Genomic DNA, 26,029 nt, shown 5'->3' with positions numbered 1-26,029 from the left:
TACACTTTGAATCACCTGGATTCGATGCATCAAATCGTTTCGATCATTCATTCTATGTTGGTACGCATGCATGCATATTCCTTCATCTCAAACTCAATCAATCACTAACCCAACATTATACATGTTTGAATAGGTGAGGAGGCTGGAAGGGAATGGAAACAAGAAGTGATGAGGATACAAAACTTGGAGTCATTGTCAATGTTTGATACTGCACAACGATCAAACAATCCGTTGTTTTGGTCTGATTTGAAGGAGTTGATGGCACATCTGGCCAGTAGATCAGTGAATATGACATACTTGAATATACCCCCAATAAGACTACCATTGTCAGACTGTCCATTCAAAACTCTTAGCATCGTATTCTACCATTCAGATATCAATACGATTGGTCAATCCAGCCTGCCCGACTCACTGACCAATCTCACTCTGTCCGGTCCCTTTGATGGAACACTCGACATCCTTCCCGCTGGTCTCAAGAAGTTGAACTTGCGATCTGCCGCCTCCTGGAACCGAGAGATACCACCAGACACATTGCCACCTGGCATCGAATCAATCCAGTTTGGATATTCATTCAATCAATCTCTGGATGGTCTGCCCAGCAGTGTCACCAATCTCGCACTTGGAGGCTCATATGAAAAGGTGATCGAATGTCCATCACTTCATTCACTATCGATCGAGTCAGTCAAGCCAAGATTCTCAACCTCACCTTACCCTCTACTCACAACACTTCTGTTCGAGGGTGTTACAAGCCAGGTGTTATCAAAGATCAATGGTACAGTCTTCCCAGTACTGAATAGGCTCACAATCAATCAATTGGTTGATCAGCCGCCAGCCCCAATGGACCTATCAACCCTACCACCTTCTTTGAGACATTTGGATGTTGGACTGAACAATATGCCATCTGCCTTGCCCGTGGGTTTGGACACACTACGTGTCAATCTTGAAGCGGCCACCAACTGTCAACCACTTAGAAGTGGACTACTTCCAGACTCGATAACCAATCTCACATTGGAGGGCTATGCCATACCATTCCAATTGGGCGACATACCACAATCTGTCACCTCACTGTACCTTCGTAAGCATACCCTGGAGCTTGACCACAATATGCTACCATCATCACTTCGAACATTATGGTTTACCGTTCGAAGATTCCAAAAGGCCGACCAACATTGTCCATTCATTGCAAGAGAGCTCAGAAAACTACCTATAACAATCACCGAGGTGTCCATCACCATGCCTAGTATCGCAGTGACATTCAAGTTGTACAGACTCTCAGACACGGTGTTCCTGCGACTCACAAATACTCTTGAGAAGAGTGGTATTCTGGACATTTCCCGTCCAGATCTCGAAGAGTTCATTGATCGTGCAACCAGTGGTCACAGTTCCTTTAGCAATACCATCAATGGGGACTTAGTCAAGAAGCACCGAACAAAGACTTCAAAATGTATCACAATGTAACCTATGATTTATCTCTTATTATTATGTTTTCGAAATATTGGTCAACATTGAAGAATCCACACTTGGAAAGATTGTAATCCTTTCGAAAGAAGATTGAGTTTGGGAGACAGATAAGATATAAGTGATTGATGGATAGGTCAACTATTGATTTTGGTAGACGCTGGAGGAATCTTCTTTTGCTCCTAATGCCTCCACCATTCCATTCGAGTGCTCGCAATGATGATGGCAACAGTTTGTCATTCAACTTGAAATCATAATCATCCAAAACTAGTGAAGTGAGAGAGTCTGGAAATATACCAGACTCAAATTGTTGTTGGTATTTTACAAGTCCAAGTGTTTGTAATGTACCTGGTAGCTGTCCTGGTAGCAGTCTGAATCGATCAGGTATTTCAAAATTGTTGTTGATGAACAGTTTAACGATACCATTGGGAATGGTTCCAAATGCTCGACAAATTCCCAGCCTGAGTGTCTTGATTGTTGGAGGTAGTCCAGTGAGATCGAGTACACCTTTGGTAATTGTCTCCACGTAATTAAGTTTACGCAACATTGGAAAAGAGTTGGGAGTAATGCTTAATATCATACCAATGTGATTCACTTTATCGAGTTCGAGTGAGTCCAGACATTTAAAGTGGGAGTTTGGTATGAATGGAGTTGGTGATTCCATTAAATCCAACATCTTCAATGCGGGTGCCTCTGTGATCCACGTATTTCCACAAGATATTAAGTGGGTAAGGCTATCAGGTAGTTTGGGAAGAGGATGGCCCAAAGGTCTTGATAGATCGAGGTATGTGAGTGATGATGGTAGTTTGTTCAATTGCAACGGAGGGTCAAACCTTCCCAACGACAGGTCTGTGAGACCGTCGGGGAGATTGACCGTTTGAGGTTGATTCCTCCATCTTCCTTGTATTGAAAGATTTTGAAGCGTGTTTGGAAGTGAATTGAACAGAGGCTGTCTGCCCTTCAATGGGCAGGTTGAACCATCAATCTCTAACTCGACCATTGAGCTTGTTGCAAAAGTGGATGGAGTGAATGCTTGAAATGATGGCCAGTAGTAGTCTGTTGTGAAGTAAACATAAGGCTCTGGTACAAATCCCATTGGGGTTATATCATTGACGACTGATATCTTTGGTGATGATCCATTGGCAGACAACTCATCCATGAATGGCTTCAAAGATTGTTCCCAAAGTGTCTCTAACGATGACCCGTTGAAATACTCAATCCTGACCTCATTAATGTTTGTGGGAGTTGGTAGTCTATGCTTCCAACCATTCCAACATTTGTTATCTAGAGTAGTAATAAAGCAAGTAAGAGGTTAGTAAGTACCGTAGGCAACATGTTTGAAGTATGATCATACTTCCAATGTCTATTCTCAGGTCCGAGCCTTCCGCTTGCTTTTCATCATATTGAGCAGTGAGTACAACTTGTATTGATTTGTAGAGTATATCTCTATGTATTATATCCTTGTATGAGTTTAAGTTGATGTTACCATCTCGAATTGACTCTATCAATTGATTATATAACATTGTATTGGTGTTGAAGTGTAGGTATCTATGTCTCTGATCAAACATTCGTTTACACACTAATGTTACCATCACTCGATCAGCATTATCAACCAAGAATGATATAATATGTTGAAGTATTGTAAGTTGTATTGTATCTAACATTATAATTATTATTATTTATCTTGTTCTGGTTTCGTCGATCTCTGATTGATCTGATCATTTCAGTGTCCAGTTTTGATCACATGATCAACCAAACTACCATACACACAAATACATAAGGCGAAGAAGTAAAGGATGTTGGAGTCATTACAATACACTTTACTCAAACTAATTGTAACCAACTTGGACAATGTTGATCGACTGATGTTATCATTGACATGTAATCGTTTGTATAATCAACGATCGAGTTGGTTACATTTCAATAACTTGTCAGTGTTGCACAGCAATCGATATACAGATGGTAGACAACTACCATCATACATACATCTAATACAAAGAGATGTCCATCAGTCTGTATTAATTAGTACAAATAATACAATCACCTCTCAATCTTCATATTGGGATCATACATATTACATTGGTATGAAATGGAATGAATGAATGACCAGAATGCACAAACTAACAAACAATATAGAAGATAACTTGGATACATTGATACAATGTCTAGATGGGATACCGACTATATCATTTTTAGAGTTCCAGGACTCTGCTAAGCATCCATTTGTTGAATCACACTGGTCTATTATCAACAAGATTGTTGTACATTTATCATCAAGAAGAACCAAAACAGCAATCAGAACAAATAAGCCAATACCAATATCTGAGTGTTGTCGCCCACTTGAATCAGTCACGGCTATCTGCTTCCAGGAACAAATTGCTGGTTCTCAACTCCACTCATCATTCTTCCCCATCACATTGACCAAACTATCGATTGATGGTCATTTTTTCGACTGTCCAATAGCCAATGATGTACTGCCTACCAGTCTACTATACCTCAACCTTTCATCGGCTAGCCTATGGGATCATTCCATCACACCCGGGTCACTGCCTCCCAAGTTGGAAAGTATCCGGTTTGGAATGTCTTACAACAAACCCTTCCTTCCAGGCTCATTGCCATTGTCACTGCTCTCTATAGAGCTTGGTCGAAACTTTAATCAACCATTGGACAATCTGCCAAAGAGTCTACGCCATATCACTCTTGGCAGTGACTTTAATCAAAAGATAGAGAGCCATCAACTTCCAGAATCTCTAACTGAGTTGATATTTGACATTCCATACGACCAACCGCTACCGACACTTCCATCCTCATTGGTCAAAATGGTCATCGGCAAGTCATACACTCATATAATCGAACATCAACCGTTACAAATATTGGAGACGTGGTCTGAACGCATGCAGTTTAGTAACAAGATCATATTTGATCATTTACAACGACTCAACATTCATAATATCTTGTCCAGTACACTATCGATCATCAACTCAGTCAACTTTCCAAACCTTTTACATTTGGAAATCGGGAGATTACACTTGCTAAACAAATTGGTCACTTATCAACATGACCTGTCCACACTGCCATCGTCACTCTGCTTCCTTGCTATACCACTCACCAGGCCACTCAAATCAATTAGACATGGTATCAAACATTTGACCATAAGGATTAACAATCCATCAATCAGATTCAAGATGGGTCAACTTCCATCATCGATAGACACACTTGTTTTAAAAGGCTACGAAAGTCCATTTGAACAAGGTATCCTACCTCAATCAGTGACATCATTGAAAATCGATCGGTATAATATGGATACCACCGTATTACCAACATCACTTCGTTCACTAGAGTTATTGGAACGGTTCCAACATCGTAGCACTGTCGGTCTCCAGCAAATACAAGCTCTGCCAAAGTCCATCGTGGATTTGAGCATAACAATCCTTAACTCCAAGTGTAATCTCCGTCGACTGTCCCCTACACTCCACTTCAAGTGGACCGATGAACTTGTTCAATGTGGATTCCTCCGAGACGATCAGCTTGGCCAACTCTTTGGCTTTAATGTCAACGAATAAAACTAGTTAACTATCATCGTCCATAGCTCCAATCACAGTGGACAGGTTATTGATATTGATGAAGCCACATCTTGTCATGTTGAACGAGACATAGATGAATATGTCCGGAGAGATACGTCGAAGTGTATACTCTATATATTCAGAGTCAACAATGCGTATCAATGGTGTTGCTAACTGTTTGATAATGCTCTTGCGATAGATTATTTTCAATGTGAGTTTACGTAGTGATGGAAGTGGAGCAACATGATCACCAACCAACTGTCCAAGATGTCTGCCATCGATGCTTATCGACCTGATTGATTGAGGGATGCAACCCTCCTCCAATTGTGTTTGGTATGACCTAATGTCCAATGTCCGGATCGTGGTTGGTAACAGCCCTGGATGCAACCTGAATAGACCAGAGTACTCCATCTTCAAACTCTCCAGACCAATTGGAAATGCTGAGATTGGTTGTGCGAATATTATTCTCAACTTTCTCAAGGTAGTTGGAAGCCTTGAGAGATTGAGATCCGTCTTGGGCTGTCCAGCCTGGTCAAGTATATTGTTGACGTGGAGCCTGTATAGACGAGGGAAGTTTTGATCTGTGATGTGCGATGTCAACAATGTTGTTTGAATCTTGCCTATGGACAATATCTTAAGTTGCGGGAATACGTTGGTGAATGGTTGAGAGACTTGAGAGATTTTGAGGCGTTGCAAGTTGGGCAAGTCAATCCTCCTGGCAAAGGGTTGCACACAGTGCAACGATAGTCTTGTGAGGTTTGATGGCATGTTTACCAAGTCATGATCAAACCTGGAATACTCGAGTTTCAGTCTGTTGATTGATTGTGGAAGTACGCCTGCCAGAGGATGGTTGAACGTGCCACCAAAGTTAATGCGCTCTAGTTGCGATGGCAGACCACCAGACTCTATCGGTAGATTCCAATTGAATGCATCGTTTATACGTAGCATCTTTAGACTTTCCGGTAGTACATGATTGAGATTACTTTGGAACCTCTCACCCATGATTGTTAAGCTGGTGAGTGATGCTGGGAGCATGTCCTTGTTGATCTGCCAATTGGTACTTGCTTTGACCTTTAGATTGCTCAATGGAAGTTGATGTATATTGATCTCGGGCACTGATTCCAAGTGTAGATTGATCAAACAGTTTGGATGAACATGATGAAGCTCCTTGACGAATGAGTCAAGCTCAGACCAGAATACTCCATCAAACAGCGAGTCTCGAGTTTCTTCAAATGTTATGCTCTTGACAATGCATTGTAGTTGTAGTATATCTTGTCTCCAACTCCTCGATGGCTCTGTTTAGGTAAGCTGGTGTCAGTAACATGTTCATGACAGACAATGTAAATGTATATGCTTACCAATGAAGATACTTCGATCATAGATGTACATCTCAGTGTTGTCAGGTACTTGTTTGTGTACAAGTATTGTCTGTCCTTTGTTGTTGATGTCATTGCGAATGATGTCCAGGTATGATCTGAGATAACATTGTTTGTCCATGTACTTGTTGAATGCATCGTATGTTGGCAAGTGAGTAGTGTCAAAGTATAGATACTTGTCTCTGTGTTCAAACCATCGCTTGCAGACCAAAGACAGTACCAGTCTATCAAAGTTATCCTCTACATATGATATTATACGTTGTAATATTGTTATTGGTAATGATTCCATTTGTATGTATACAACTGAGTCAGGTAAAGAAAAAAGAAATAAAGTTGTTGAAGTCGACGAGAGAAATATTATCAATCTGATTGATGTTTGATAAGGGTGATAAAGAGATAGACTCTGTAATTGATTTATTGGGGGTGTTTACTGTCCACCACGGAGACGGAGCACCAAGTGGAGAGTGGACTCCTTTTGGATGTTGTAGTCAGAGAGGGTACGTCCATCCTCGAGCTGCTTTCCAGCGAAAATGAGACGCTGTTGATCGGGTGGGATTCCCTCCTTGTCTTGAATCTTGGTCTTGACGTTCTCAATGGTATCCGAGCCCTCAACCTCAAGGGTGATGGTCTTTCCAGTAAGGGTCTTGACGAAGATCTGCATACCTCCACGGAGACGGAGGACCAAATGGAGAGTGGACTCCTTCTGGATGTTGTAGTCGGAGAGGGTGCGGCCATCCTCGAGTTGCTTACCGGCAAAGATCAGACGCTGCTGGTCGGGTGGGATACCCTCCTTGTCTTGAATCTTGGTCTTCACATTCTCGATGGTGTCGGATCCCTCGACCTCCAAAGTGATGGTCTTGCCGGTCAATGTCTTAACAAAGATCTGCATTCCTCCACGGAGACGGAGCACCAGATGGAGGGTGGACTCCTTCTGGATGTTGTAGTCAGAGAGGGTACGGCCATCCTCCAACTGCTTTCCGGCAAAGATGAGACGCTGCTGATCGGGTGGGATTCCCTCCTTGTCCTGGATCTTGGTCTTAACATTCTCGATGGTATCAGAGCCCTCAACCTCAAGGGTGATGGTCTTGCCGGTCAAGGTCTTGACGAAGATCTGCATACCTCCACGCAGACGGAGCACCAAGTGAAGGGTGGACTCCTTCTGGATGTTGTAGTCAGAAAGAGTACGGCCGTCCTCCAACTGCTTTCCGGCGAAAATCAGACGCTGTTGGTCGGGAGGGATTCCCTCCTTGTCCTGAATCTTGGTCTTGACGTTCTCAATGGTGTCGGATCCCTCGACCTCAAGGGTAATGGTCTTGCCGGTAAGGGTCTTGACGAAAATTTGCATTCCTCCACGGAGTCTCAACACGAGATGGAGAGTGGACTCCTTCTGGATGTTGTAGTCGGAGAGGGTGCGACCGTCCTCAAGCTGCTTGCCAGCAAAGATGAGACGTTGTTGGTCGGGTGGGATTCCCTCCTTGTCCTGGATCTTAGTCTTCACGTTCTCGATGGTGTCGGATCCCTCGACCTCCAGAGTGATGGTCTTGCCAGTCAATGTCTTTACAAAGATTTGCATGATTGATTTAAAAGTATAGATTAAATATTATTAACAAGTTTGTACAATTATAACCAATAATATTATTATAGATATCTCTTTATATATATGTTTACAAGTATTATTATTTGTTGTTGGTATGAATGAATGAATGTATGTGTACTAGTTGTTAATTAAATAACCAATAACCAATCTGTTGAACAAACCTCCCAAACCACATTCTTAATTATTTATTTAATTACAAATTTAGCATCACACACTCATTCTTTGCTGACAAGGAGTGAGTCACTCTGAAACTTCTCCCCCACTACACCCCATCCTGGGATGTTCATTCGCGAACTACAGTCAGGACTGACTAATCTTATTCCATTCCATTCCATTCCAATCCACAACAAATACATACAATGTCATGTACTAATACTTGTTGATGACTGATTGAAACTTATCAGCAGTGACGAATCCACAACGTAACATATCTTCAGATTGCATAAAGAATATTGTTGAGGATATACGACGGAGTTGAAGTCGTCCATGTCTAGTGAAGTAGTATTGTGCATGTATCAATATGCTTATCATCCATATTGATAAAGGCAATGCTCCAAGATGATAGTTTTGTGGATGACCAGATGCCAGATGCAATGAATGCAATGTCACTGGCAATATAGATGGTGATGGCCAATGCTTCGAGTCAACAAGGTTCAACTCTGTAACAGATGATGGTATATCTTGTTGAGTCAAAGGATATTTGTATCCGATTAGGTGGACTGTATGCAAAGTCGAGGGAAGTGATCCAATCAACAGGTTAAAGTTACGTCTACATCTTATACGCAACAGTTCCACTCCCTCTGGTATCATTGTTGGATGGCAGAGGTCAAGGTTGAGATCGGTCACTGTTGGTGTGAATCCCAAGAAGTCATGTTTCGAAATGACATCCGGGAAGTTCTGGATGCTCAGTTGGACCAGTGCTGGAAAGGATGTCTGTGTGATTGAAGGGATTATCGGTACGTCACATCGACCAATGACCAGACTCTTTAGATTCGTGAATGGTACGGAGGTGTTGAGTGGACAAACTACAACAGAGATGGATAATCGCGTCAATGATCTGAGTTGTATCGCCTGGCCATGGTACGAGTGAATATGCAAGTCTGTGAGACTAGTCGGGAGGGTATCCAAGTTGTGACCATAATGAGGACTAGGTATGCTTAACAATGTGAGTGAATGTGGCAACACTTTGTTATCCAGCAGTTCATAGTAGCCTGAACCAAGGTATAGTTCACAGAGTGTGGAGGGCAAGGTACCTGGAAAGAACTCCCGGTTGTTATAATCACAGTTTCTGAGGTTAAGTATTCGCAGGCCATGAGGCAGTCGTCCATCAAATATAAAATCTGGACCAGTAACACTCAAGTCTGTAAGTGTCAATGGAATGGCATTCAAAGGGATGTCAATAGCAAACACTGACGTAAGGTTCAACTTTGTAATGTTGACATGTTGTAATGGTGACCAATAACCTGGAAAATTGACTGTGAATGACACAATAACGTTGTCTTGCAGTCTATCAATCAATGACTCATTGATCATTGACCAGAACAATATATCAAAACTCCTCGCAGAGTTATCAATCAACAACAACGTCTCCAAATTTCATCTTCAATATATCATCTATCCATGATCTATTTGCTTCCGCTCCAGTCTCTATTTAGTATGTTGTTAGACAAGCATTACTGTTGAATAAATGAATGAATGAACATACCGATGAGGAATGTACGATCATAATCAGATCTGTTTAATAGACTATTAGTGTATACTGCTACTTTGATACCTTTGTGTCCATGTTGTTGATTGTTAAGGAGTATTTCTTTGTAGGACTTCAATGATGTATGTGTTCTTATGTCTCTTGTTATGTGTTCCAAAGCAAAGTGAAGGTATTTATGACGTTGTTCATACATTCGTTTGGAGACCAATGTCAACATCAATCGATCAGTGTTTGATGGCAAGTATGATAGAATATATCTAAGTAATGTATGTTGAAGTGACTCCATTATTATTGATGGTAGTTATTTGTACAAGTACAAGAACTAATAATGAATGCTTTGACAAAAGGAGTCTGTCTTTATGGAGGTTTATTCGTCACAAATGCTGGTTGGCTGGAGTGATCCCTGATCATGATGGTGACGAGGTGGAGGCGGCCATCTGTGATAGCATGACTAGATGTGTTCGTCCACTTTCAAAGGTCTTCCTTCTGCCAACTGTTAGCAATAGAAGATCTTTGTAGTCGACCTGATCGATGTGGAATAGAGTCTTGCCACTGATCTCATTGTCCATGAATGCCTGTCTGACCTCTAGTGGCATGTCAATTGATTCGAGCCAGTCGGCAACCATTCTAATCGTCCACTCAAATGGAGGTGTGGACAAGTACGATGTCGACGATGAGAGTACAAGCTGTGGTGGTGATGGATGTGTTTGATTAGGTGTTGATGCTGGTGTTGATGCGGCTGTTGAAGGTGCTGGTGCATGAATTGGTGCTGGTGCTGGCGATGGCGCCGGAGCGTGTGTTTGTGCTGGAGCAGCAAGAACTGGTGCTGGTGATTGAGCTGGTGCTGGTGCTTGAGTTGCTGGTGCTGGTACTCGAGCTGGTGCTTGTACTTGAACTAGCGTTGGTACTTGAGCAGGTGCTGGTACTTGAGCAGGTGCTGGCGCTGGTACTGCTGCTGGTGCTGGTGCTTGAGCAGGGGCTGGTGCTGGGACTGCTGCTGGGGTTGGTGCCTTGGCAACAGGTGGTGCTGCCTCCACCTTCATTGGTGGTTTGTAAGGAGTGGGATTTGGTTCCTCTACTGCTTGATTCACCAGAGGCTTGGCGGCAGTGTTACTTTTTGGTGTTGAATCGACATCCGCGTTCTTGTTGACCTTGGTCTTTGATGCCGAAACAGCTGTCTTTGTTGATTCTTGAGCCCTACCCCTTCTTGTTGGTGTTGCAATAGGTTGTGCACTCGTCTCATCAGCTGCGTTTGTACCTGTAGTTGTAGTTGTAGAAGTAGTAGTATTTGCTATAGTTGTTGTTGTTGTCGTTGTTAATAGAGTGCTCATTCATACATTCATTGATCCATTGATAACTTACTGTGTACAAAGATGCACTTACTACCATAGGCGCACTTTCCTTTCTTGTAGAACTCGCATTCCTTTGCTTGCTTCTTGGCTCCCTTCTTAGTGGACTCTTCAGCTGCTTGATTGGTAATTCGTTTTGTATTAGCGCCAGCTCACTTGGTGACTTTCAATCTCCAACATCCATATGGATGTGATACTCACCTTCCTTTGCTGGCTTTGTTGGCTTTGTTGATTTCTTCTCGGTAGAGAACTTTGGTGGACTTGAGTTGGTAGTTGTTGTGCTTGTTGAACTAGTACTGGATGTGGATGTAGTTGTAGGTGCGGTAGTGGCAGTTGAGCTTTGAGTTGTTGATGATGTTGGTGGTGGGATAGCCACTGATTCCTCTGCTGCTGCTTTAGGTGCATGTGGTGTACTAGCTGGTACATGTGCCAAGCCTTGAGTTGGAGCTGGAGCTGATGCTTGAGTTGGAGCTGGTGCTGGAGCTGGTGCTGGAGCTGGTGCTGGAGCTGGTGCTGGAGCTTGTGCTGGAGCTTGAACTGGAGCAGGAGCTGGAACAGATGCGGGGGCTAGATTTGGACCCGAAGATGCTTTCTCTGTGATGATATTGATCAAGACTGGAGTAAGTAATGGTTGAATCGATCAATCAATCAATCAAACATGTTGACGTACCATGGATAAAGGGACAGTCCTTGCCCTGTGAACAGGTGTTTGTCCTCCAGAAGTTGCACACCTTGGTTAATTGATTGAATCTTGGATCAGTGTGATCCATCGGTCTGGCGCTGTGCTTAAATATACAGGCAGCGCCATGGAAACAGTCACCTCTTAACCAAAAATCGCATTCCTTCTGTGTTTGTTTTGATGCTACTGTAGGTTGTTGTTGTTGCTGTGGTTGATTGGATGGTGCAGGCTGGTTGGATTGTGGACTGAGTGGCGCAGGATTATTAAGTGGCGCAGGACTATTAAGTGGTGCTGGATTATTGATTGGTGCTGGATGATTGATTGGTGAAGTTTGTTGCTTGGGTGTATTGGAAGTTCCACGACTGACGGTGGTCACAACGACTGGCGCTGTTACCGACACTGGTGTATCGTCATTGATTGCTAAGAGTGTTACGTGTTGGTTAAATGATTGATTGATTACCGTCATTATTATCTGCCAAGCACTTACCGTGAACAAAGGTGCAGTTGTAGCCTCTTGAGCAGTTGCCCTTCTTGAAGAACTCGCATTCCTTTGTAAAGAACTTTGCCATATCATCTTCCTCTTCAACAACCTTGCTATTGTTATTGTTGGTACCATTGTCAAGGCCAGTACTCACTAAAGGTCGTTTAAGGGTTGTTAGTTACCGTCGATTATCTATAATCCCGACAAGCGAAACCCGTGTCACGGGTAACATACTTGTGTGGAGGAATGAACATGTGTCACCCTTCAGACAGAACTTGTTGTTCAACCAATACTCACATACGGTGGTGCTCGGAAGCTTTGGAGTCTTCTTTGATTTTCTGCCACTGTCCGACACACTGTTGCGACCGCCTCGAATAACAGGGGCGGTGGAGGTGGTGGACGTAGTCGTAGTTGTAGTTGAAGTTGTTGGGTGACTGATTATGTTACTACTGCTGCTTTTGATTTCTTTTGAGGCCTCACTTGCTGCTGCTGATGTAGTTGATGTTGTTGTTGGTGTTTTATGTGTTGTAGGTGTTGCCTCTGCTGCTGCTGCTGCTGCTGCTGCTGCTGCTGCTGCTGCTGCTGCTGCTGCTGCTGCTGTCTTGGTAGGTTTGGCAGCTAGGTGCAATCGATCGATCGTGGGTTAGTCACTACATAAGACCATTGGATGATTATCGATGATCAATTTACTTACAATGTTTAAACAAACAGGCATCTCCATTGGCACAACTACCCTTCTTAAAGAAATGGCATTCTCTCTTCTTGCAGTAGTTTATGTATCCTTGTTTGACCTTGGCCGATGATCTACCGTTGGCACCAACATGTTCACCACCCACTTCATAACTTCCACTGTCGCTGCTATCACTATCATCATCATCAATGTCAATGTTGTTGTTATTATTGTGAAGTGATAGATTGTTCATGGCTTTGTCGACTTGTTGTTGTTGTTGTTGTTGTTGTTGTTGCTCCAACAACATCTTGTTGTTGTTGTTGTTGTCGTTGTTGTCGTTCAGTGTTGTGGATGTGACTTTGTTCTTTAGCTCATCGTCTTTGTCATCCCACCTCATTCTAAATATAAAAGATTCACCAATTAACGAAACTAATCTATTATCTATATGTTTAAATATATCTATATAATAATAATAATAATATTATTACTATTCTGTTTGTGTTGCTGTTGTTGAAGAGAGAGGATTATCTTGACTCACACACGTTTGTCCTTAAGGACAAACGTTGATGTAAGTGTGTTGTCTGTTTTTGTCTCTGTGTTCACACTCAACCACGAACAAACAAATGAGAGAGTCAATCAAATGATTGACGTTACGAATGTATGTGTAATATACTGATCCAACAACACTAGCACTACTTATTATTATTCCTTCTACTTGTTTATTTAAATATTATTTAATTTAAATGAATTTGATGATTGATTGGTTGAAGTACATTCCCATTAAACGATGAGTTGAGTTCAACCAAAAACAGAAAACAATTGACAATCCAACACAAAAACAATCAAAAAAAGAGCGCACAATGTTGGAGATATCATCCATTCACGATTCTTTACTCTTCTGTTTATTACTACACTTATTATAAATACATACAGATAATATTTATATATATAAATAAATAGATATTTTCATTTAGGAGATAGAGAGACAGTTTATATTGATATAAATAATTATATCAATAACTTTAATTAATTACTTTTTTTAAAAATGGTTAGCAGCAATGTAAATAGTAGCAACTTCAAGAAGAAAGAATGTTTGTTCAATATGAGTGGCTCTTGTAAGAATGGCGATTCTTGTCCGTTTAAACATTGTAAGTGGTAGTAATACAATATTACATGTACCTTTACTGACACTAATGAATGAATGAATGAATGAAACAGCAACAACAGTCATTGAGGATAGTTCAAAGAAACGCAGTAAGTAAGAAGAGTGGATGCAGATGCAGGCATTGGGAGCTCAAAACAAAGACTAATTGGAACTTAATCACTCATTACAGCTAAAGATAAGTTTAAATCAGAGATGTGCAAGAATCAATTGGAGTTTGGTGTTTGTTTCTATGGTCGTAAATGCACTTATAGGCACTGTATGTTGTACCATTACTACTACTACTACTACAATCAATTGATTGAATGAATATCAGACTAACAAACAACCTACAAATATAGCAACTATAGAAGATGATGACGATGACTTTGAAGTAGAGGATGAGATTGAATATGGAATGGTTGTTGGAGATGATGATGAAGAAGATGAACTGGTTGGGGATGATTCTAATGATGAGGATAATAACAGTGGCGACGATGATTCAAAACAGAAACCTACATACCGACCCTATACCAAGCCCTGCTTCGATTGGTTGAAAGGACAAGCCTGTCAACGTGGAGATACATGTACATATTTGCATTGTAAGTGTTCACTCATTGGTAGTAGTTCATTCGAGTCGACTCTAACTCACGGTCATCATCATTGTTTAGGTCACCCGAATGATAAGGCTAAAATACTTGAACTCCAGAAGAAGGCAGAGTCCGAAATGAAGGCTAAGCTTTTCCGTACAAAGGAGTGCGAGTATTATAAGCTTGGTACTTGTGGTAATGGCATCAACTGTACTTATTCTCATGGCAAAGTACCAATGCGTCCAGGTTCAACTTCAACTTCAACAACTACAACAGCTGTTTCTGCTGCTCCTGCTTCTTCTACAACAACTGCAGCAGCAGCAGCCGTTGCACCCAAGGTTAACAACAACAACAACAACAACAACAATGTCGTTGCAACAAAGAGTGCAGATAGTTCAGTTGATTCAAAGGGTTGGACTGCCAAACTTCCTGATTTGTTGAAGGGACCTCCTACACCAGAACCAGCTCCAGTTGCTCCAGTTGCTCAAGTTGCTCCAGTTAAACAAACTCAGGCTCAAGTTAAACAAACCCAAGCTCAAGCTAAACAAGCTCAGGCTGAGGCTGCCAAGGTACAAGCAGAGGCCGCCAAGGCTCAAGCAGAGGCCGCCAAAGCTCAGGCTGAAGCTGCCAAGGTAAAAGCCAAGGCAGAGGCACTGGCCAAAGAACAAGCTCAAGCTCAAGCTCTTGCCCAAGCACAAGCTGAGGCATTGGCCAAAGAACAAGCACAGGCTCTTGCCCAAGCTCAAGCTGAGGCAATGGCCAAAGAACAAGCTCAAGCTCTGGCTCAAGCTCAAGCACAAGCTCAAGCCCAAGCCCAAGCCCTAGCCCTGGCTCAAGCTCAAGCCCAAGCACTGGCTCAGGCTCAAGCACTGGCTCAAGCTCAAGCTCAGCCACCAGCAAGGACTGATTGTAAGTACCAATGCAGTCTAACAGCACAAGAATGCCAACCATTAACCATCTCTTAAATTGATATAGCGCCCCAAAATAATTACGCAGAACAACTTGGATATAATTTCAATTATCTTGATCAAGCTCTCAGTTACAATCAAGCACAACAGCTTCCAGGAATGTATGGCATCCAACAACCTGTTTCACCATTGTCAATGCTCCAGAACAACATGAATTTACAGGGAATGTATCCAGGCATGCACAATATCTCCCTTGCTCAAATGAATGGAATGTACGCTCAGCAACAGCAACAACAGCAACAACAACAGCAACAACAAGCTGCTCAACCAGTTTCACCCCAAGTTGTATCCTACTGCGCACCACCTTCAGCAAATGTCAACCAACAGAATGGACAACAAGGTGGCGTTGTTGGAAACCAACAGGCTTCATATTTGGAATGGAAGACCCAACAGGTCGTCCTTTGGCTCACAGCAATTGGCATGCCAGATTCAGTGTGTCAAGCATTCGCCACCCAAGAGATCAATGGAAAGACTTTGGACCACATCGATCCAGCAGACTATGCTGAACTTGGCTTGACTACAGTTGGAAGAAGGAGGATGTTTGAAGCTGAGCGCAGCCAACTGGCCAGTCAAAAGATTGAACAACTTAACCAGGCTGTCTCTGACTTTAATCTCAGCATTGATAAATAGGATGTTGATGTTGATGATCAATCACCCATCACTAAATAAATCCAATTAATCCAACAACTCTCTCGATGGGGCACTCCTCTTCATACACACGACATTACAAACAGGTTGACAGTCAATCAATCAGTCAATCAATTTATCGACCCACACACAAACATTCATTGGTCATCAATCAATCAATCAAGCATTGCATTAGACCCGCCCCATCACCCACCAACAAAGTGTTGATGAAAAACACAAAGAAACATCAAACAAATATCACAGGAGAGTTAGTTTGTAAATATATATTATATGTACAACATTATCTGTACTGTATTTATATCAAGGGAAGACAATATATAGTCAATATTAAATACCAAATCAAAGAGAGATTGATTGGACATACAAACAAACAACAGCCCAACCAATCCAATCAAACCAATCCAATCAGTTCAATCAAACCAAACAAAACGATACTAAAATGGTTAAGAGTAGCAACAAAAATGACTACTCGAGTTCCTTCTACTACTACGATGATCATGATGGCCTCTGTTGTACAACATGCCATCAACGTATAGAGTGCTACTTCAATAAGAAAGGCACTTGCAACAATACTTCCTGTGACTTTGCCCATCGTACGTACGCTGCGCCGCGTATCATTCATACAAAGTGGACAACTAACTAAACTAACATATTACATTGATTGTATAGCATTGCATCCTGAAGAGGAAACAGATCTCTGTGACTGTCTCTTCCAATATGTCCCGCTGTGCACCAACTTTAAGAAGAAAGGAAAGTGTGTAGGAGGTGACAAATGTGCATTTAGACACTGTATGTAGGATGGATTGGTTAGTGATAAGAGAGAGAGATAGAGAGGACTATGTTCAGTGATCAAATATTAACACTCTAGTGATGCTTCATCATCACCATGGTTAGCCGATGAAGCGGCTGACGAGGTAGAAGCTATGCGCCTTGCCAACTTGACAACAGGAGCGACACCAACATCAAAAGAATTCTTGCACTTCACCAAAGAATGTGAATACTTTAAGAACGGAACTTGTGGAAGAGGAGATAAATGCACTTATCTTCACAGTAAGTGTGTGATAATGATTATAATAACAAAGACGATGGCGATGGTGATGGTCTAACATTGGCACTCCAGCTGCACCAGAGAGTAAAAGCAAGAGCAGTACCTCCAAAACCGCTAGTACCAAAACAGCCACAACTAGCAATGGCACACCAAGCAAAGGCAGTGCCGCCAGCAGCACCAGCACCAGCAGTAGCACCCCCAATGGAAGCACCAAGGGCTGGACAACCAAATTGACAGATGTCCCAAAGAGTCAGAGTGCCTCTGAAACCTCATCAGCAAAACCCAAGCTCACTTTGAGGACGGATTGTAAGGTCGATCAGTACTATGATCATTCATTCATTCATTTTGAGCTTGGAACCTAACATCCTTTCCAAAAGCATTGAATACAGAGTCAAAGCCACCTGGATCAAACTCTGGCGTCGCTCCCAAGACTCCAACGAGCGCCACAACTACCGCTACAACCACCACAACAACGACAACATCAGCGGCCGTCACTCCGGCCACTCCCAAGCCAGTGACAGTCGTCAATGAAGTGGTAGCTGATGCCAATGTCAATGTCAATGCCCAACCAGCTGCAGTCGAAAAGCCTATCAAAACAAGTTCTCCCAGTCCCTTGGAATCCCTGAATCAGATTCCCTCACCTCTTCCAACAACAACAGCAACAACAACAGCATCAGTAGTGACGACAGATTGTGAGTAGTACCAGTACAATCATCATCAAGGCAAGGAATTCTAACATACTCCATCCATCCCGCACACCATCACAGTACCCATAAATAGCAATCTAATAGTTGGTGCTCCACCACCTGGCTTCATTGTACCAACGCCACAACAGGTTAACAATCAGTTACTATCCTTTTCAATGTTCAGCACTACACCACAGTCGGCGTTGCCAATGTCCCCTCTGCCTGGCACGTCGCAGCTCTTTGCCACACCGATCAAGGCACCTGGCGGAATGGACAACATGCCACCAGCTGTACAGCCATCACCCTCTGCTGCCAATGGTGTCTCTTCGCCAATTTTACAGGCTTCATCAGCATCCAAGCCATACTCTGAATGGAGCACCTATGATGTGATGGTTTGGTTGGCAGAGATTGGCATGCCGCCCGTGGTGAGCCAGGCGTTTGCCATCCAAGAGATCGATGGAAGGACATTGGATAAAATCGATCCGGCAGACTATCCAGACCTGGGTCTGACGACAATCTTTAGGAAGAAGACATTCGAGTCGGAGAGGGCTACATTGGCGAGCAAGAAAATAGATCAGTTGAACCAGGTCTTGAACAACTTGGGAGGCCTCTACATTGGCAAGTAAATGTATTGGTGGTCTCATTCAATCCTAATCAAGTTCCACACAAACATGACCAAATGACTTTGATCATTCTAATAAAAGTTGCGACCTCTGATGTGGACACAGACATCAAGTTGTTGGATACATTCCATTGAGAATACAGGGTAGTATATGGACTGGGTAAATGCCTGTCCTATTCATTAGATGTCTTTGTTCAATTATACAGTTGACGATGAGTGTGTCTCAACTAAGTGACTCCCTCGTAGGCATGTGTGTCGCGATGATATCGCTGGAGAATGGTACTTTGCTGTCCATGATGTTGAATCAAGTCTGTCAACAAAGATGTGAAGATGATGAATGATTGAGTGGCTCCAGTTGGATGTCCAATAAATAAATGATGTTGATGTTCAGTCCAAAGTACCATGCATATGCCCTGTTGGTGATGTTGGTGTTGGCTTGACTAGATTTGGTAGTCTTGTCTTTCTCAGTTGATCATTGTCGAAACCAAACATTGCTATAGCACGATAATACAATGAGATTGCTTCGTTGTATCGATCCAGTGACATGTAGAAATCCAACAACTCTGTTATATATCCAATGTTTAACCATCGTTCACAGTTCAATGCATCGATATACATTGATTCTGCCTTGACTATGTTTGTACTGTTTCGATTCTATGTATGATTGATCAGTATTGACACGCCTATGATGGCTCATTCTTCAACAACCAACATACTTGATTGAGTATCTGTGCGATACGTATTCGTGCACTGCAGTCGTAGGGAGCTATTCTCAAGAGTGAGTATAGTGATTGAAGGGTATTCTCTACATCACCAATCATGTTGTAATGATTGTATTCTTCTACCATTTGATTTAGTCGCATATTATGATTCATTAGTCTGTCCTTTGCATTGTTCATCATGATTGTAATGTTTCTATTATCCTTGTTCTTCACAGTTGCCAACACCAACAGCACCAACATCAATGTAGACAGCCACCTTTGATAGAACAATATCTTTTGAATGAATGTTCTTGGTCTCTTTTCTCCATTGACTTCATTCAGAGTAGCAGCAGGTGTATAGTTTGTATGTGAATGTGATTGGATACTGTCTATCTGTGTATGATCAAGTTCAACAACATCACGAGAATGTCTATTATTATTGTACTTGTTATACAACATCATGTACTCTATTGAGTTTGTTGTGATGTTGTTGTCATCTTCAGCTTGGTGCTTGTCTTCCTCTTCTTCACATTTGTCATTGTTGTTGTCGTTATTGTCACAAATGACTTTGTCAATGTCTTCTTCTTGTATCATTATATATATTCTTATCTATCTATTCATCAATATATGTTTTGAAACAAAAGACGAGTGTAAATATTTATCAATTCCCACACACCTTTGAGTTTCCCAGATTGTCTTTGACATGATCAATCACACACTGACTACCTTCTATTCTATTCCACTGGAGGTGTATAAGATTTTATTTGATTATTATCTTTCCTGACTATGTAGGTAAAATCCATAAATCAGATCCTCATTACTCTTCATGATCATGTACTGTTTAATTAAATAATATCCTTAGTAGTTGGTTTCCTCTTAATATATTCAAATAAACCTTTACTCCTTAAGTATTTACCAATGATTAATATTATGATCTAAAAGATATTTGTTTAGATCTATACTATCTTTAATCAGATTACAAATTTAGACTTTAGATTGATCTGTTTGATCATCGAAAGGGTCAAAAAAAGTTCGGTGAATCTCATTGGATGAAAAGTTTGGGCTCAAGGTCCTGAACCCTATTAATAAAACAGGGCAACAGAAAACAAGTCAGAAGACAAAGTCATTTAAAGGGTCAATCAAACAACAACAATCAAACAAATAATAATAATAATAATAATAACTAGTAATAATAGAAAGTAATCAAAGATGACAGAGTACAAGTTGGTAATTGTTGGAGGTGGTGGTGTCGGCAAGTCAGCATTGACTATTCAGTTGATCCAGAATCTGTTCATGGATGAGTACGATCCAACTATTGAGGACTCGTACAGGAAGCAAGCCACTATCGATGACGAGACATGCTTGTTGGACATCCTCGACACTGCTGGTCAAGAGGAGTACTCAGCCATGCGTGATCAATACATGAGAACTGGTGGTGGATTCCTCTGTGTCTACTCGATCACCTCACGATCATCATTCGATGAGATTGCATCCTTCCGCGAGCAAATCCTCAGAGTCAAGGACAAGGACAAGGTGCCAATGATCATCATTGGTAACAAGTGTGATTTGGAGAGCGAGCGTCAAGTCACCACCGGCGAGGGTCAAGACCTTGCCAAGTCATTCGGTTGTCCATTCCTCGAGGTATGTTTGTTTGAGACTCACTCTTCATTATTGACTGATCACCCCAACTAACACACACTTATGGAACTATTCCACCACATTCCCAATCAATCTTTTAGACCTCAGCCAGGATTCGTGTGAACATTGAGGAGTCATTCTACTCGTTGGTCCGTGAGATCAGAAAGGAAACAAAGGGAACCGTCAAGCCAGACAAGAAGAAGAAGAAGAACTTGGCCAAGTGTACCCTTCTCTAAGTCAATGAATCAATCAATCAATCAATGGATTGATCAATCATGTGTTTGGACTTTAAGATTGTCACACTCACTCATCAACTGATCGATCACTTCCAATCGACGTGTACATTATTCTAATAAACAATTACAACAAATAATAATGTTGTAGTTGTATTGTATAATGTGGACCCAATAAGGGATTATTCCAAGTCTCTGTACATGTGTCATTGATTGATGTATCTCGCTGGACAATATCTTGGAGAATGCATGTACTTGACAGTGTCCAATGTGATGAATCCAGATCGAGTAAAGATGTAGTCGGTGTGGAAGAACAATGAATTGGACACTCTTCTTAGGTTCATCATCTTTGTGCCAAGTTCCAAACTGATCAGTGACTCGGGCAACTCCATCAAAAAGTTATGTACGTCCACATCTTCATAGCCTTCCCATTTCAACTTTGTCAGTTGTGGTCCAGTCTGTGGATTCAACACCCTGGCAACATCCAATCTCTGATAGTACGTGACCAGCTTCAGCACCTTTGTGGAGGCGGGCACTTCACCCGCCCTCAAAGGATGCTCATAGCCAAAGAGTTGCAATTTACGAATGGAGGATGGCTGTTGGAAGAGATTGTCTGGCAACTGGAAGTTTGATTGAGTGAACGATATTCTTAGGCTCTCGACTCCACACGGCACTGATTCGATCGGTTTGTTTGGTGTGATGTTCAGCCACTTGAGCGAGGTGGGCAGTGTGGACAGGTCCAAAGGGTCGAGGTTCATCATCATTGTGAATCCTTGGCATGTAAGCTTCTTGAGCACGGGCAAATTGTCCGATGTGATGTGGCTCAGATCACCCTCGCCAATGAGTCCGAGCACAAGTTCGGTGAGACTGTGATAGAGGTGTTGTGACAAGTTCGATGCGGTCGTGCATTGGTAAAGATACTTCAATGCTGGTGGATGTACGATGGAGGATGTCTGTGAGGAGTAGACCGTGAGGTCGGTGAGTGCTGATGGCAGGTTGGTCACGGGTTGGTCAAAGTTTGAGCTCAGCTCAAGACCTGTGAGTGAGCGGGGCAGACGGTCTCCATTGAGTGGATGGCACATGTTTGATAGAAACAGAGTAGTGAGGTGAGTGAGGCCAGAGAGGTCTGTGGAGTTGTCGAGGGGCATCGCATAATCACTATACAATAGTAGTGTGTCTAGTGTCTTGGGGAAGAATGATGTGCCAACAACTGAATTGATATCAATGATGTCCTCTGCAGAATCCTCATCTTGGTTAAAGTAGATACTGAGTCCATTCAAAGGCACATGACATAATGATCTTTGTTGTGGAGTTGATAACATGACGTATGAGATAACAATGTTTGGATGACTAGCCCGCAACTTGTTGAGGAAGGGCAATGCACCATCCCAGAATGTTTGGTGCAAGGGACTTTCCAAACTATCGGCAAACGTTAACCTCTTTATCAAAGGTACATTCATCACATCCTGATGCCATTGATCCTGGTTCGTCAATGAGTCCCCTTCATAAGAGTTAGTTAGTAACTTGATTGAATGAGTGTGTGATGACAACGACACGACATACCTATGAAGATGGTTACATCATATACCCTTGGCTGCCTCCATAGGTCACTCGAGTTGGTGTAGAGATAGATTGATTTGTGTCGATTGTCAGAGTCTTGATCAAGGATTGACTGGTACGACTTTAATGATGTTGATGTTTGTTGTTGTTGTTGTAGAGATCTTGTGATTTTGAACTGGATAAAGTCATCGGTGATAAAGTTTAGATATATATGACGATGTTCAAAGTATCGTTTACAGACCAACGTCAACATCAAACGATCAGTATTATCATCCAATTGATCAACTATATTGCCAAGTACTGTAAGTGGTAATGACTCCATATCTATTCGTATATGTTTATTACTTTGTTTATCTGTTTGGATGGTGATTGATCCAAGTTGACGAACTGATTGATCGTTTGAGATTTACCAAATAATTTCCAAATCCTGGTTAGATTTGGCTTGATCGAGTCCATGGGTTGAGTAATGTTGTGTGCGTGTGTGTATGTGATTGGAATAGTTCCACTCAACCGCTAATGATTGATTGAGTGGAATAGCTCCAGTGATGTGATGCGCGATTGGAGTGAATTGTCAACTTGAATGGATGCGAAATAGGATGAGAGATTGTCAGCGTGGATAAAGATGTTATTGTTGATCTCTGGACTGGAATGGATGCATAACTTGTCGGTTAGTTGCCTGAACTTGTGAAATGTGTCGTTGGATATTGAGTGGTATTTTTGACGGATTCAATCTCAAAGTTGTAATTGTTGATGGAAGAAGTGATCGACACCTCTCTCTTTGTCTCACTTTGTCTCTTTCTCAATCGTAAACAACTCCATCCCGGAGAACTTTTGCAAACCATAAATCAAACTAAGGAACTTCACTGATACAAGCTACTTTTTTTTTGACGCGCCTACATTTGATGATGTCGTAGCTCTCTACCCAGCCAATCACCTAGCTACACCCCACCTGGCCAATGGCACAGCTACCTGTGTGTCATTGGCTTGACGAGGTGTAGCTATGTCATTGGCTTGATGAGGTGGCTTGCAAGCCAAATATGTTGGAGACTGCATCGTCTTCAGGTTGCCCCTGATGTTGTTGGCATTGTTGTATGGACCCTAAACGTCAAGACTCCTCTTGATTGTTGCACGAGAACACACAGAGTGTTCAACAACAACAAATAGTATCTCTAAATAAATATAGATAGATAGATAGATAGATAGATAGAGATAATATAATGATCAGTTATTACTTGTTCATGAATGAATGATAATTATTCATTCCAAAAATAGATGTTGTGTTTTTTCATTTGGCATTGTGTGGTGATAATGTGATCGATGATGGACCTGTTGATGAAAAAAACACCCCATTATGCTCAAAAAGTGTTCACTGAATAACATTGTTTGATCCAAATACCAACCAATTGGGTTAACACACACCCAATGAGTGGAGTATACTCATTAATATCCAATATCAAACATAGTTGCTTATTTTATTATTTATAATCTAGACTGTCTGTGTCACTACAATATCAACAACAACAATCAAACAACAACAATTACTTGTATGTATACAACAAGTACTTGCAATCAAACAATCAAACAAACAAAATTACTTGTATGTATAAAAATATAATATGACTACTACACATCATAGTCAGTCAAACGAAGATCTTTATCATATATCTCAGATCTTGATCTTGACTGAATCGAATCCAATTGACATTCACACAACACAACACACAACACAACACACACACACATACAACACAACACCAACAACCACATCCAACCCCCAACCAAGCCAAGCCAACCCAAGCCATCCATCCATATCTCGAACGAGCGATCAATCAATCAATTAGTTAGTTGATCACATCCCTAACACTAACACTATCATTCACATTCAATCAATCAACATTAATCAATCAATCAAATAATCTAGAAAAGTTATAACTGTATCTATATCTATATCTATATCTCAATCAATCACTAAAAAGATGACAGAGTACAAGTTGGTAATTGTTGGAGGTGGTGGTGTCGGCAAGTCAGCGTTGACTATTCAGTTGATCCAGAATCACTTCATTGATGAGTACGATCCCACTATTGAGGACTCGTACAGAAAGCAGGTCACCATCGATGACGAGACATGCTTGTTGGACATCCTCGACACTGCTGGTCAAGAAGAGTACTCAGCCATGCGTGATCAATACATGAGAACTGGTGGTGGATTCCTTTGTGTCTACTCGATCACCTCACGATCATCATTCGATGAGATTGCTGCATTCCGTGAGCAGATTCTCAGAGTCAAGGACAAGGACAAGGTGCCAATGATCGTCGTCGGTAACAAGTGCGACTTGGAGGGTGAGCGTCAAGTCACCACCGGCGAGGGTCAAGACCTTGCCAAGTCATTCGGTTGTCCATTCCTCGAGGTATGTTTATTCATTCAATCAATCAATCAAACATGAAGTAGCGACTAACATTCAATCAATCAATCAATCAAACATAGACATCAGCCAAGATTCGTGTCAATGTTGAGGAGTCATTCTACTCGCTGGTTCGTGAGATTAGAAGGGACACCAAGGGTGACACCAAGCCAGACAAGAAGAAGAAGAAGGGTAACCTTATGAACAAGTGTGCTCTTCTCTAAAGACAGTCGCGATTCTCAAGACGGAGCCAGCCTTCACTGTAGTGCAGTGAGTGAGCGAGCGAGCGAATGATTGAATGAATGATTGATGTATGATTGATCGAATGTGTTGGAAGTGCGTGTGCACGCAGCCCTTACAGGAGATTACAAGACATTGTATAAACGACACACCTTCCTTCCTTCATTCCACCATCATTCAAACTTCCATTGCAATCCGACCCTCAACTCCTAGTATCTTTAAGGAGTCATGTGTTATTATTAGACTTATGTACAACAGAACAACAACCTCAACAACAACAACAACAACAACAATAAACAATTAGTCTCACTCAAAGTAGTGTAGACCTCGCGCGACACAACCACACCCATTCGCCAATGACTGGCGGCACTCTTTTCATGTGTTTCCGTCGACGACAGGTTCGCCACAAATGTGTCTGTCGTCATGACAAAGAGTTAGAGATAGAGGATAGAGATAACATTAATAATCAACATGTTGGATACACTTCCATTAATAGTACTTAGACATATAGTAGTAGAATGTATACATAATAATGTTGATAGATTGTTGTTATCAATGACATGTAGATGGATGTTTGAAAAGAGACATAGTTATCTACGATTCAATACAAAGCAACTACCATTAAGACATAGATGTTTACTCAATATCAATGATAACATATGTCTAAACTC

At 41.7% G+C, this 26,029-nt stretch overlaps 11 protein-coding genes across 11 annotated transcripts; 6 read left to right on the top strand and 5 right to left on the bottom strand.

Moving 5' to 3' along the window:
• Positions 1-168: 168 nt before the first annotated feature.
• On the top strand, positions 169-1,458 carry SAMD00019534_007260 (hypothetical protein; the record flags this gene model as incomplete). The annotated part of the gene is made up of 2 exons (XM_012904159.1): positions 169-274; positions 374-1,458. The coding sequence occupies 2 exons, from the start codon at positions 169-171 to the stop codon at positions 1,456-1,458; spliced, it is 1,191 nt and encodes a 396-aa protein (XP_012759613.1).
• A 3,572-nt stretch (positions 1,459-5,030) lies between these two features.
• Positions 5,031-6,056, bottom strand: SAMD00019534_007250 (hypothetical protein; the record flags this gene model as incomplete). The annotated part of the gene is made up of 1 exon (XM_012904158.1): positions 5,031-6,056. A coding segment is annotated over one exon (1,026 nt), but the record flags the coding sequence as incomplete, so codon positions are not given.
• A 768-nt stretch (positions 6,057-6,824) lies between these two features.
• Positions 6,825-7,970, bottom strand: SAMD00019534_007240 (hypothetical protein; the record flags this gene model as incomplete). The annotated part of the gene is made up of 1 exon (XM_012904157.1): positions 6,825-7,970. The coding sequence occupies one exon, from the start codon at positions 7,968-7,970 to the stop codon at positions 6,825-6,827; it is 1,146 nt and encodes a 381-aa protein (XP_012759611.1).
• A 2,139-nt stretch (positions 7,971-10,109) lies between these two features.
• On the bottom strand, positions 10,110-13,278 carry SAMD00019534_007230 (hypothetical protein; the record flags this gene model as incomplete). Its single annotated transcript, XM_012904156.1, has 7 exons — positions 10,110-10,993; positions 11,065-11,166; positions 11,253-11,645; positions 11,722-12,150; positions 12,218-12,364; positions 12,446-12,829; positions 12,906-13,278. 7 exons carry the CDS (start codon positions 13,276-13,278, stop codon positions 10,110-10,112), a joined length of 2,712 nt encoding a protein of 903 aa, XP_012759610.1.
• Positions 13,279-13,983: 705 nt separating this feature from the next.
• On the top strand, positions 13,984-14,955 carry SAMD00019534_007220 (hypothetical protein; the record flags this gene model as incomplete). Its single annotated transcript, XM_012904155.1, has 6 exons — positions 13,984-14,029; positions 14,100-14,135; positions 14,216-14,302; positions 14,385-14,624; positions 14,694-14,784; positions 14,889-14,955. The coding sequence occupies 6 exons, from the start codon at positions 13,984-13,986 to the stop codon at positions 14,953-14,955; spliced, it is 567 nt and encodes a 188-aa protein (XP_012759609.1).
• Positions 14,956-15,679: 724 nt separating this feature from the next.
• On the top strand, positions 15,680-16,210 carry SAMD00019534_007210 (hypothetical protein; the record flags this gene model as incomplete). The annotated part of the gene is made up of 1 exon (XM_012904154.1): positions 15,680-16,210. The coding sequence occupies one exon, from the start codon at positions 15,680-15,682 to the stop codon at positions 16,208-16,210; it is 531 nt and encodes a 176-aa protein (XP_012759608.1).
• Positions 16,211-16,667: 457 nt separating this feature from the next.
• SAMD00019534_007200 (hypothetical protein) lies at positions 16,668-18,588 on the top strand (the record flags this gene model as incomplete). Its single annotated transcript, XM_012904153.1, has 6 exons — positions 16,668-16,821; positions 16,898-17,017; positions 17,123-17,278; positions 17,406-17,582; positions 17,654-17,968; positions 18,044-18,588. 6 exons carry the CDS (start codon positions 16,668-16,670, stop codon positions 18,586-18,588), a joined length of 1,467 nt encoding a protein of 488 aa, XP_012759607.1.
• A 386-nt stretch (positions 18,589-18,974) lies between these two features.
• SAMD00019534_007190 (hypothetical protein) lies at positions 18,975-19,879 on the bottom strand (the record flags this gene model as incomplete). The annotated part of the gene is made up of 2 exons (XM_012904152.1): positions 18,975-19,238; positions 19,301-19,879. Coding segments are annotated over 2 exons (843 nt in total), but the record flags the coding sequence as incomplete, so codon positions are not given.
• Positions 19,880-20,494: 615 nt separating this feature from the next.
• Positions 20,495-21,159, top strand: SAMD00019534_007180 (hypothetical protein; the record flags this gene model as incomplete). Its single annotated transcript, XM_012904151.1, has 2 exons — positions 20,495-20,926; positions 21,025-21,159. 2 exons carry the CDS (start codon positions 20,495-20,497, stop codon positions 21,157-21,159), a joined length of 567 nt encoding a protein of 188 aa, XP_012759605.1.
• A 203-nt stretch (positions 21,160-21,362) lies between these two features.
• SAMD00019534_007170 (hypothetical protein) lies at positions 21,363-22,616 on the bottom strand (the record flags this gene model as incomplete). The annotated part of the gene is made up of 1 exon (XM_012904150.1): positions 21,363-22,616. One exon carries the CDS (start codon positions 22,614-22,616, stop codon positions 21,363-21,365), a length of 1,254 nt encoding a protein of 417 aa, XP_012759604.1.
• Positions 22,617-24,692: 2,076 nt separating this feature from the next.
• On the top strand, positions 24,693-25,342 carry SAMD00019534_007160 (hypothetical protein; the record flags this gene model as incomplete). The annotated part of the gene is made up of 2 exons (XM_012904149.1): positions 24,693-25,124; positions 25,202-25,342. 2 exons carry the CDS (start codon positions 24,693-24,695, stop codon positions 25,340-25,342), a joined length of 573 nt encoding a protein of 190 aa, XP_012759603.1.
• Between the last annotated feature and the right edge of the window lie 687 nt (positions 25,343-26,029).

The sequence above is a fragment of the Acytostelium subglobosum genome (genome assembly GCF_000787575.1).
Source record: "Acytostelium subglobosum LB1 DNA, scaffold: scaffold1, whole genome shotgun sequence".
Lineage (NCBI taxonomy): Eukaryota > Evosea > Eumycetozoa > Acytosteliales > Acytosteliaceae > Acytostelium > Acytostelium subglobosum.
The sequence above is the reverse complement of the archived record's forward strand: the minus strand, read 5'-3'. Positions and strand labels throughout refer to the sequence as shown.